This window comes from Poecilia mexicana, unplaced genomic scaffold, assembly GCF_051168715.1.
Source record: "Poecilia mexicana isolate PSO_F unplaced genomic scaffold, ASM5116871v1 scaffold_5, whole genome shotgun sequence".
NCBI classification, from domain to species: Eukaryota; Metazoa; Chordata; class Actinopteri; order Cyprinodontiformes; family Poeciliidae; genus Poecilia; species Poecilia mexicana.
The window spans coordinates 3,284,307-3,297,266 of record NW_028263374.1 but is presented as its reverse complement, the minus strand read 5'-3'; the positions used below and the strand labels follow the sequence as shown (position 1 = coordinate 3,297,266).

Genomic DNA, 12,960 nt, shown 5'->3' with positions numbered 1-12,960 from the left:
AGAATGGCGAAGACTTGACCAGCATTATGGTCAAGCCTCTATTGTCCAAAGAGGTTTTAGAAGCAAATTGTGTAAAAGGTCTAATAGGCTTGAGAGGATGCTGAGGGTTTACACTCATTTTTAGATTTCTTGAACGCTTGTCTTCACATGTTAAAGGAGAATCAAAAGTTGGAATCGCCAGGCCACAGTTATACTTATGGAATCAAGGATTTCCCCTCTTTCAGAAACTTTGCACAGTTTGTGGCAGGTGAGGCAGAGATAATATCCATCCATCATCCATCCATCCATCCATCCATCTATTTCTTTACACCCTTTTCCCTAGTGGGGTCAGCAGGGGTGCTGTTGCCTATCTCCAGACATTTCAGGGGAGAATTGTTGTCAACTTCAATTAAGCAATGAAGCTTTTCGGAGTTAAATTGAAGCAATCAAGGAACAACATTGTAAAATATTGAGTCTTTACAAGTAAAACCCTTGAACTTTTAAAACATTTGAAATGTTCTTCAGTACATTACCATGAAAATTATAGCTAAAAAGCAGGTTTGTACTCCAAAAATATGTACACTGCGGGAAAAACATAGTTTGACTATTAAAAAAATATATTTTAAAAAATGTAAAGGCAAAAAAAAAATTGAAATAGTTACATTCCTGAGTTTTGACATATCTGAACATAGGCCTAACTAATAAATACAGACGATGAGAATTAGAACCGTGGAGATGCATTTGTTTTCAGGTTATTGCGGGATCTGTCGCATAGCAACATGACTCAAACTGCACGAGGAAACCTGCAGGTTGCAGGTCGCGCTCTTTCATCTCTCCGTTTGCTAGTTTTGCCTTTTCTAAAGTTTGTCCGCAGCTTTCAACACGATGTCGACCGTGTTATCTCAGCCCCATTTTATTTTCGGCCTCCGGAAAGGCGTGAAGAACAATTTGTGTTTTGTTGACGAGCAAACGGTGGTGTTCCCCAGCGGGAACAGCTGTGTGATCCATAACACCGTCAAAAGATGGCAGCGCTTCATTCCGGGTACGCTATGACCGAGGGGGGATTTTTCTTCATGCTTATTCCTCTGCGTTTTAATATGTAGAGCATCATTTCACCATGCTGTGTTCAAGCAGATATATTTGAACACAATCAAATTTATGTTTATTCAAAAATAGCCAGAGTAAATACAAAATTCTGTATTTTAATGTGGGGAAAAAGACAATCCAGGCAAATCTGATCAAATGGAAAAATGAATCAATCCTCAATTAGTCCATATAAATAATTCATTTAATCTCCGCCACAAAACCTGCACTTTCTTCATTTTCACAGCTCATTTATAGCAGTGAAAATGAAAGCCTAATAGTATGTTCATGAGCCAGATTAAATGTTACCACTACACATGGCTGTTGGCAAATATGCAGAGTTAGGAAGTAACTGTAGTTACTTACATTTACTTGAGTAACTTTTTTGAAAAAAATAAATAAATAAAAAACTTTTAAGTACTTTTTACTACGCTGTACTTTTTACTTTTACTAGAGTAATTTTGTTAGGATGTATTGCTATGCTTACTTGAGTACATTTTTTGGATTCTGTACTCACTAAATGAAGAACAAACAAAAATTCAAAAATTCGCCAGACACAGACACACACACCTGCAGTTTTTGTTAAAGTTTCAAACAGCTTTGGAAAAAAAATGTCTTTTGCCTTCTTTTGTAATTTTTTCTTACTTATGTGAATTATTGTCATTTTGGGCCTTGAAATACCCAAAATTTCCACTTAATATATTTTGGTCCATCTGATGATATAATTTTTGAATATTAAATGATTGATAATCGGATCAGTGACTCAGTAGTTGCGTAGACTTTTTACAAAATACTTTTTTACCTCTTATTTGAGTAATTTGTTGGATGGCTACTTTTTACTTTTACTTGTGTAAAAATATGTTAAAGTATTGCTACTCTTACTAGAGTGCAATTCTTTGGTCTTCTGCTCACCTCTGGTAATATATTGGCAGTGCAAATAGAGACAGCTGTCGGCTCTAACCTGTGTGTGTGCATGCGTACGTGTGTGTGTGAGGCCACAGTCACTGTCTCACCTTTATCCTCTATCTTGTATTTGAACAGGCAACGTATAATTCAGCAACTATGACCATAACAATAAAATCATACACAAAATCAATTCATTCTGGTCAAGGGGTCAAGTTGATAACTGATAGTGTTTTGCTTGTCATTGGCTTTGCTAAAGTGATCTGGCTGTAGGCAAGTGGATATACATTAGGTGGATATGTGTGTGTAGTTACACACACATAAAATCAGTGAACTGTAAAGTAAACTCTATGCTTCACGTGCAATAAATGTTATTTATTGGTTTGTGTTTTCTGTGTGCCCCTTCAGGTTTAGAGGGAAGCCTTGGCCTACGTGCTTTGGCTGTAAGTCCAAACCAGCGCTACCTGGCAGTGTCAGAGAAGGCTGAGGAGGCCTCCATCACCGTGTTTGACCTTCATCAGGAACACGGCATGAAGAAAAAAGTTCTAACTGCAGGAGATTTTCTAGTTCAAGAGTTCTTGTGCATGGCTTTCTCTCCTGATTCCAAGTACCTTATTGGTCAAAGCGGAGCCCCCGAGTGGTTGTTGATCTTCTGGAGTTGGGAGAAAAACAAAGTCTTGGCAACATTGAAGACAACCAACTCTAATAATCCCATTTCACAGGTGAGCCAGTCACACCTTCATTCATACACTGAGTGCTGGGATGCTATTTTCTTTTCTTTTCTTTTCTTTTTTTTTTTGTCTTGCCAGATCAGCTTTAGTCCTCACAACAACATGCAGGTCTGTGTGAGTGGCAAAGGCGTGTTCAAGCTGTTTCGGTACTCAGAAGGCAACCTGAAACAGAACAGCATTGCAAAGGTGGAGCCAATCAACATCCTGTGTCACACCTGGGTGTCAGAAGGCCGAGTCATAGCAGGGACAGACACAGGAAGGCTGCTGGTGTCTGAGTCTGGCGACGTGAGGAGGGAGATCAAGATGTCCTCTGAACCTGGACAGGGCCATACTGAGAGGTCAGATTGGAGACTTGAATTATACTTTTTACTTTGTGATGTGGAATTTTTGCCTAAGTGTGATGAATAAAGTTTAGATTGTAAATATTTTCAGAAAAAAAAAAAGCTTTTTTTTTTTTTTTTACCATTTATGTTTTTTCTTTTATTCCCTCTTCGATCTCTGTGGTATCTCGCGCTCGCTAGCTCTAAAGTTATCTGGGCCTATTTTGCAAAGTTTCCCGCACGGCAATCAGTTTACGTAAAAATATAGATTCATCAATGCTTCACAGTTCATTTTTCCATTTAAATATCAATTCAGAAAATCCTGTGAACCGATAAGATATCCTGTCTCGCTGTGAGCAGCACTGTCACAACACTGTGGCGTATAAAACAGTTCTTCATCTTGAGTTTTTCTGTGGCTGGCAAACAACTATTGCTGGGCATTAATCTGTACATATTCATAATCTAAATCAGCCGATCACAAACAAAATCAGCTGTTAAACACACAGACGTTTTCCCCCAAAACACACTAAACAATAAGACCATGAAGCAGCTCATGCAGAAATCCGTACAACAGCACCTCTGAAATAAATTTTTCAGATTTGTTGGCATATATATTTTTTGGATTGCATGAATGGTTTCCAACGTATCTTTAAAGAAACCGACATTGTTTCTTTCCAACTATTTGGAAGACGCCATTCCTCCTCACCGTTAGTAGCAATTGGTTTATTGTGCTTTTATTTTGATATTTTAAGATATTGAAACAAACTGCATATTTTTCTGGTTTTAGCCAGAAACTCGTGCCATTGAATCTGTTATTTCTCTAAAATGTATTCTTAGAGACAGCACACAACTTGCCCGTAATGCTTTCGGTTCACTGCACAGGAACCTGGAAGTGAGACGAATCAAAGCAGGGAATGTGACGGAAGGCGTGGCCAAGTGTTGCGTCACCGCCGTCCTGTCCTACTCCAAGGGTTTTGTGTGCTCCTCTGGTCCGGGCACAGTCTCTCTGTTTGAACAGATAGAGCTGGACGTCTACAGGAAAAGCAGAGAGATACAGGTAAATGTTCCAGTTGTGAATTTTAATATAACTGACAGCCAGAGGTGGGCAGAGTACTCAAAAAAATATGTTCAACTTAGAATCACATTACTTCAACATATTAGGAAAAAGGAGCCATCCTAGAAATTACTCAAGTAAGAGTATAAAAAGTATTTGGTAAAAAAAAAAGTCTACTTGAGTACTGAGTAACTGATCAAATGTCAGTCATTTAATATTTAAAAATTGCATCATCAGGCGAACCAAAATATGAAGTTATGTTGAAATTTTGGAGTTTTAATTAATATCAGTAACAAAAATAACAATCAGGCAAAAGAAAATGTTTCCCAATCAGTTTCTTTCAATAAAAAACTTATAAAACTTTAACAGAAACTCCAGCTGTGTGTCTGTGTCTGGTGAATCTTTGGTTAAAACATGTTTGTTCTTTGTTCAGTGGGTTGAGAATCCAGAAATTTTACTCAAGTAAGAGCAGAAATACTTCATAATAAAATTACTCAAGTAAAAGTAAAATGTACAGCATAGTAAAAGCACAATTTTTTTCAAAAAAGTTCCTCAAGTAACTGAGTAACTGAGTGAATGTAACTGTATGTATATAGGATAATGTTCACCAGGTCTATGGATATCGCATTTTTATTTGTTCTTTTGTTTTGTGCCAGATTCTCCCAGCTCCAGCCAGCAGTGGCTCAGCTCCAGCCCAGTGTCAGGAGATAGACACCATATGCATGAGTCCTGCAGAGGAGACGCTGGCTGTCAGCACAGACCGAGGCCAACTGTACAGCATTAATCTTTCATCTGCTGAAATGAAGCGGGTGCTGCTATTAGCACAGCCTGACAGATCAACAGTTCATACTTTGCAGCTTTATGATTTCGACCTGCTCTTGTGTCCTTCAGTTCAAAAGTCCAATTTTGCAAAAGCTTAGAAGTCTTACTATCTTTTTACTTATTTAAGGTGTCGATTTAAACATTTTTGAAGTTGATGTAAGCTGTGCTCTGTCCATCAGGAGGAACAACTACAGTTTGACTTTTTGTCCCAGCCCTTCCACTCTGACTCCATCACCGGTTTGTCCATCTGCATCCGTAAGCCCTTCATGGCCACCAGCTCTTTGGATTGTTCCGTACGGATCTGGAATTACGAGACGAAGTAGGACTTCCTGCAATGTTCCGTGTTTCCTTTTCTTCTTGTGACCTCATTGTTTCGGGCAGGTTCAGAATGGCAGCAGTTCATGATGAAGAAAAAAAGTAAATAAACCTAGTGGGGGTTTATAGCAGTTCACATTCTTTAAGCTTTTCTACATTTTGTTATTTTCCAATCACAAATTTAATGTATTTTACTGTATTATTATTATGCAACAGTAAAAATCAGTTTCTTCTGTTAACCAATATAATATGAAAAACATGGTGCATGGTGAAGTGCATAAAAGGATAAATTGGTTTATCATTTATATATCTACAAATATTAAATATTGTAGACAGTCCGTTTACAGTATTTATTATAAACAGTCCACATGTAATGTCTTTTTGTTTCTCCAAAAGAGAGGTGGAGTTGTACAAAGAGTTCCAACAGGAGGCGTTCAGCGTGGCTCTGCACCCCACGGGCCTCTTTGTGCTGGTGGGCTTTTCAGACAAACTCCGGCTGATGAACCTGTTCATCAACGACATCTCTACCTTTAAAGAGTTTGAGCTGCCCGGCTGCAGAGAGGTGATTGTACTCGCTCTGCGAACAGTGACCCTGAAACCTGTGGCTCTCCGTGCGCATCCTGTTTCAACCTGCTTCCTCCTCATCCTTCCAGTGTGCCTTCAGCCACGGTGGCCACAGGTTTGCAGCCGTCGACGGAAGCGTCATTCACATCTACTCTTTCACCTCGTTTGAGAACATTCTCAATCTAAACGGCCACTTTGGGAAGGTGAGTTGATGCCGACGAACAGACGGCTGGCCGTCGGATCCAAAGCCAAAACGTGGGATTGATCCATTCGCCGGTTTTTCTCGCTGATCAGGTGCGGAACGTTGAGTGGAGCTTCGACGACAGCCGCTTGGTGTCTTGTGGGACGGATGGCGCCGTGTACGAGTGGAACACGCACACCGGGAAGCTGGAGTGTGAGACTGTGCTCCAGGGCTGCAGCTACTCTGGCGCGACTTTCTCCTGGGACTACAAGACCGTCCTGGCTGTAGGATCGGACCTCATCCTGAGGGAGATACAGGACTGCCAGGCCAGGAGAACGGCTACAGCAAGATTTCTTTTACGCAGACTTTGGAGAGTGTGAAATAAAAGTGATTTGAAATTGGAAATTGACTCCACAGGTGCTGAGGGAGGTTCCCGCTGATGTGGTGGCTCACACCGCTCTTGCCGTGTCTCAGTCCGGTAGGGTCGTCTTCACCGGTACCGCTGGTGGAACCGTTAGAGCCGTTAAATACCCGTTACCCGATCAGAAGGAGTGGATTACACAGCAGGCTCACTGCGGCCCCGTCACCAAGGTGAGTCCAAACACACCCTGAGAGAGGTTGCCCTCCCCCTTCCACCTTCTTCAAATCAGACACAGTTGGTGTCAAACTTTTGTGCTGCAAAAATGTTCACTTGTGCCACTATCACTTTAAAGATAATAAGAGATGTTTCCAGAGGTCATGAAAGGTCAGCCAAATCTCTCCTGCACCTTCTTCAAATCAGACAAAATTTGTCAATCAACTAAACTACATTTGTGCTGGTTTGTGTGGAAAATGTTTTGATTTGTGCTGCTTTAAGATATTAATGAAACTTTCAAGGTCATTCAGCCTCCCCACTTTTACTAAATCAAAATTACCTTTAAACTTTAATTAATATCTTCAAAGCCAAAGAAGCAAGCATTTTTTTTTTCTGACACCAATTTTGTCCAATTTGAAGAAGATGTGGGGCTTGATTGACCTTTCATGACCTCTGGAAACATTTCTAAATATCTTTAAAGTGACAGAGGCACAAACAACGTTTGACACCAATTGTGTCTGATTTGAAGAAGGTGGATGGAGGGGGTCAGCTTCACTGAGGTGAACGGTATTCACCCCCTTTTTCATCCTCTTCAGTACTTTTATAAATAGAATCACAGTCAATATAATTCAGCTTTTGGAACAAAAGCTATTTTAATTCAAACTTTAATGTAAAAAGAAAACAAAAAAACAAACTAGATTCTAATGTCAGTTAGTTAAAAATATCAATTTTTAAACGGAAGTAATTTCATCCGTCATGTAATGTGTTACAAATACCGCCGACGAATGTCCGCAGATGGTGATAACGTACGACGATCAGTTCCTGCTGACGGCGTCCGAAGATGGCTGCCTGTTGATATCCAAAATCATTGATGAAAAGGGTCAAAGTCTGAGGAGCAACAGACAGATTGTTCACACCGAAGAGATTCTTGTTACAAAGGCGGACCTGGAGGAAAGGGTCTGTTGAGAAGTTGGACCTCTAACATGCACATTTTGGAACACTGAACTAGCGTCTAGCATTATTCTAACTGGATATGGCCACATTTTTGGCCAAATATTTGTGGAGTTTACTTTAATTGATTGGCACTTTCTTGGCACTGACCCGGCTTTTAAATCTAGTACTTATGCTTAAATTCGGATCCATCCCAGAAGCTCAATATTAGCCTCTTCCCAAACCAGTTTGGATGTGTGTCTGGAGTTCAAACACGTACTTGGTTCATTAATCTAGAAAACTGAAAGTATTGGCTAAAATGCTCAAGTACTCCCGAACATCCAAAACCCTAAAAACCTAAAACCTCTAGATGGAAAACAAAACATCCTGATTCATAGGAGAACAGAAGATAATAAAAATATTGTTTGAGATGCAGCTGAAATATTTTTTAAAAATCTCGTGTGTGTTTTAGGCTCACAACTTGTTGGAGCTGAAGATGCATCTGAAGGAGCTGCACATGGAGAATGAGTACCAACTCCGCCTGAAAGAGATGAACTACAAAGAGGAGCTCCAACAAGTGTCAAACAAGTTCATGGAGGAAATCAAGGCTCTGAAAAGAACACAGCAGGTCTGCTGCTGTCAGTCAGACATGTGCATCTGCTTCTATGTACAGCTGTAACAGTATGGGAAAACTCTTGGTCATAGCAAGGAAGCTTAATTTTAGACTGATTGTTGTTCTGCTTACAGCAGCACAAAATGCTAAGCAACTAAATTTCATTTGTAGAGCTTTTTTTAATAGTGTTTGATGTAACATTAGTTACTTTAGAGAGTAGCAGTGCACCGATTGCAGTTCTCTAGCTGATCCCTGACTACCGATCTTTAAAAAGCCTGACCTGCTGATTCCGATTTTGCCCGATACCAAATTTTTTTTGTCCGAAATGTCGCTAAATATAGAAAGAAAGTTGCTGAGCTGGCAACAGTGCAGTGACTATTAACAGTAAACGTGCAGACATGACCTGGTGGGCGGGGCTAACAGACAATCCTCTCAGGGGAGAGCAGAAGAGGACAGAGGTTGATTTTTAGACCTTTGCTGAGGTAGATAAGATCGGCTTCACATGATCACCGATGTCTCAAAATTAAGAAACTGTATGCTGATAAATAGGATGGCCGATAAATCGGTGAATACTTATTAGACAGACGGACAATCTATCACAGATTGTCTATTATAGACAGTCAGCTGAAGCTCAGATTAGATGAAGTCCTTCCACAAAATGTCAACTGTATTTATGTCTGCACCTTGACTAAACCGTTGGAGAAGCTGCACTTTGCCACTCTAGCAGATCTAAACCAAAGTCTCAAGTCTTTACAATATTTCTCCCAGGTTTGCTCTGAATTCAGCCCTGAAAAAACTTCTTGTAAATCGAGTCCCTTCTGAACAAAAATGTGACTATAGAAAAACAAAACAGATACTGAGTCTGTTTACAATTATGTTGTATTTGGTGTTGTTTTGCCTAGTAATATGCTTTTGAGTTTTCTGGTTGTAAAGTGATAAAAGTGTGAAAACGCCCAAGAGGTATGAACAGTTTTGCAAGTACATAATGGTAAAAACATTCAATGAAAAGTATCCAACTTCATCTCTGATTGTGATTAAAAAAATAATAATAGTACGATACCGGAATAACTAGATTCCAAAAATCCTTGTGATTCAAAAGAATACTTCTTTGAAACTCTTACATTCGTAGGTTCTGAGCGCGGAAATAGAGCGGTGTGAAGAAGAGACCCAGCAGAATTCTGCAGAAATTGAAGTGAAACACTGCGAAGACTTGACGTATCTAGGTAGGACAATAGGGGCGACATCACTGCCTATCCGATGCATTCTTTTTGAGCTCAAAGGGAAGTTTATAAATATTTTTAATCCCACACAGAAAAATTTTACAACTCCAAGCTGACTATGGAGCACAAAAAGTACGACGACCTTCTCCAGAAGCAAAAAGAAATGCAGGAGGAGTACGAGACACGGTTGACACATGCAGAGCAGGACCGGATCCAGAGTCTGGCCGAGGTCACACAGATGTATGAGGCCGAGCTGCAAGTGAAGACTGAACAAATGAATAAGGTCCGAAAGAACGAGGAGGAAAGCGGCAGAAGTTCGGGACCGCTCGCGTCATTGAGACACCTCTGAATTCTCGCCGATTTCATTTCATTCACAGTTTCAGGAGGAGGCTGAGCGAAGGATCCGAGAGTATGAAGAAACCATAAGACAGGCAGCGGAGGAAGAGCACCAGAAGATTGACACCATGAAAGACAAGTACGAGAAGAAACTCCAGTCAGAGAAAGAGGCCTTCACCAGGCTGAAGGGAAACAGTGGCAATATGACACAAAAGGTGACCTAAGATTTTCAAGCTATCTTTAATTTTTGCTTACTTTTGTTGGTGTCAGTTACCCAGAAAGATTACAGCATCTCTTTAATAACGGTCACGCAGATCCGCAGTCTCCAGAGGCAGATCGATGACCACTTGGATGACATGATCTCCATGAAGAAGGAGCGCCAGACTCTGACGGGGTTCATCCGCACTCTGGAGACCGATATCGATGTTCTGAAGAGACAGGTTTCCAGATATAGAAAGACCAACCAGGAAAAGGTGAGCGAGGAGCAGCGTCCCGCCGTGCTTTTCGTTTCACATTAGAAGTTTAGTTTTGTACACCAAAAAGAGACAGAATTAAATGACCTTGGGTAAATGGGGAACTGACTGTAGTGGGAACACAGAGTAAACAGTCCACCTCCACCCGTTCTCACGCAGGACACAGTCATATCCAGCCTGCACTCTATGAACCAGGATCTGCACAAGTTGAAGGTCGTCTTGGAATTCAAGCTGAAGGACATGAAGAAGCAGATCAGGCCACAGCAGGAAGACATAAACAAAAAAGCAGAAAGGATAGAAAAGGTACGTGAGAGGGCTCGGAAAATTGATTTTTTGTCTTTGTTTCACGTTTTTTGTTTGTTTTAGTTTTGCAAAGAAAGGGGAACTACTCATTTCTAACTAACTGAACACTTTGCAATCCTGGGTTTTGTTGTTGTAGTTACGGACATGTATTGATAACATTGACACCTTCACACTCATAGAGTGACCATAATTGCCATGTGTTATTGCAGTCCAAACGTTTGCCTGATTTCATTTATTGAGTTGTTGTCCATAAACAATGTGATCAAAGTCAAGTGTGCAGGCTTCTCTCTATCCTTGTATGAACAAAACATGGCGAGTCAAAGACAATTGATAATTCCTGTTCAACAGCTTGAGGAGGAGCTCAAAATGATCACTAGGAGCGGCAATCGTCTGAAGGTCACCATATCTGAACTGAGGCTCAGACTGAGAACCAAAGACAAAGAAATCCAAAAGGAGATGCAAAAGGTCAGCACACACACACAGTCATGATTTCATGTCTTGAGGAGACTTTACGTTGACTTCCATTCATATTCAACAGCTCAACTTTTACCCTACCCCTAAGCATCACAAACTACCCCTAACAAAAAAAAGCAGCATTTCCCCCCTGCCCCCCTCCATGGGGACCAAGAAAATGTCCCCACAAAAAGCAGTGGTCCCCACAAACCAACAAAGTAGACAGAAATAGGACCCCACAAGGATATAAAAACCTGGTTCACATACACACACACACGCACACACACACACGCACGCACGCACGCACACACACACACAGTTCATTTTGTTTTTACTTAAAATCCAAAATAGTTTGTTTTAAAAAAGAAAGGCATCCAATCCAGAAGGTAGCCAATGCTCGACAGCCATCTGAATTCAAAATATTAATATGAAAGTGGAAGATGGCTCTATTTTTTTCTCTAATGTTGCTGAAGCTGAAAATGGTCGGGGGAGTTTCTACGTCTGACAACTTCCTTTGTACAGGTGCAGGATTTGACTACGCTTCTTGAGCGGGTCAGGTCAGACCTCCAGGTTTGTGTCTCCCTCATCCAGGATCCCAGGAAACTGAAAGACAACATTTTGATGATATACAGCCGATACGCCTCAGGCACAGAGAGTGTAAGAGCCGATTGTCGAGTGTTAGTTCGATGCATGTTGTTGACAGGATCGGTGAGATTGGACGACCCTGCACGAGACAAGCTGATGTTTTTTTTTTTCTAGGCAAAGAGGATCCTTGCAGTTGAGGGTGTGTGCTCCCAATGTAGTCAACTGGAGATGACTGTTGGCAGTCTTGAGAAGAAGCTGGTCAAATCTGCTAAGGAGCACGAGGATGTCTACACCAGGATGATGAAGGTAAAGACTGCAGTCAAAGATCAGTGTTTCCCCCATGTTTATTGAACTGGGCGTTATAGGAAGGTCTGGTCTCAGTAGCGGCTGGTGAAAGAAATTCTTGGTGGGTCTGATGCAGAGGTGGGTGGAGTACCCAAGAGTTTTAAGAACAGAACTACTTCGATATATATTTAGTCAAGTAAAAGTAAAAATAGATTACTTCGTAGTGAAAGAGTATTCGGTAAAAAGAATAGATGATCAAAACATCAATCATTTGATATTTAAAAATTACATTGTCAGACAGAGCAAAATATACATTTATGTGCTAAATTTGGCATTTTAAAGATCCATATTTTAGTTATTCATATAAATAAAATTACAAAATGACAAAATCTGGCAAAAGAAACCGTTATCTGAATTTCTTGTTTTTAAGTTCATCACTGGCCCCCATCCAGCCCTATTTAAATACATCCTGGATTCACCCCTGCTCAGCAGTCTTGACAATTACTAGTAAAGGACTTTGTCCCTTTTTCTTTTACGTCACTCGTATATTTAAGATTCAGCACATTATGATTCGCCAGACTGCAGGTTTTTTCTCTCCAAGAAGGGAGTCAACTCCCCACAGATTTGAAAGTATCTTGTTTGGAATATGGAACCATAAGACATTTTGATTTTTTAAAAATGTCAGAAGCCAATTTTTTAAGGTGGCATTCATGCAGTCAAATTCAGTAATTTAATCGTCCAACTGATTAGATTTTCTGATAGTATTTTGTTTATGTTTTAAAAAAAAAAATCAATCTGATTAACAGATTAAATTGTAAGTTGTGTATTCCTAATGTATATGCAGGGTAAATAAGCCTGGAAATACTTTCTCCCTCCCCCCTCACATTTGGTTAGAACACATCCTTGGTTGACGATTCAATTTGTACTAAAGTTAAGCAATGTTTATTTTTAGCAATACACCTAATAAAGGGCTAAAATCACGTCCAGAACTCTTAAAACAAAACATGTATGGATAAACATGCGAAGTGGATGAGACTAACCTTCAACATATTAATCAGCTGCTAATGATGTCTTTGTTCTCTGCAGGACAATGTGGCTCTTGTTACCGAAATCAACGAGCTCCGTAAGGCGCTGCATGCCGAGCGGAGCAAGGAGAAAGCAAAGTTCAGCAAAGCCTCCTTCAATAGTCCAGGTCACATCCCACTTCCAAACGAAGGAGCTGAAGAAGAAACTTGA

At 40.4% G+C, this 12,960-nt stretch overlaps 1 protein-coding gene across 1 annotated transcript; it reads left to right on the top strand.

Annotated features, from left to right (window-relative positions):
* The first annotated feature begins 179 nt into the window (after window positions 1-179).
* cfap57 (cilia and flagella associated protein 57) lies at window positions 180-12,960 on the top strand. Its single transcript, XM_088005964.1, has 20 exons — window positions 180-1,021; window positions 2,374-3,034; window positions 3,899-4,073; window positions 4,727-4,879; window positions 5,072-5,211; window positions 5,604-5,769; window positions 5,861-5,974; window positions 6,066-6,278; window positions 6,370-6,543; window positions 7,322-7,483; window positions 7,929-8,084; window positions 9,199-9,292; window positions 9,382-9,572; window positions 9,667-9,840; window positions 9,940-10,098; window positions 10,258-10,401; window positions 10,750-10,866; window positions 11,377-11,511; window positions 11,614-11,745; window positions 12,811-12,960. Exons 1-20 carry the CDS (start codon window positions 865-867, stop codon window positions 12,958-12,960), a joined length of 3,567 nt encoding a protein of 1,188 aa, XP_087862090.1. The 5' UTR covers window positions 180-864.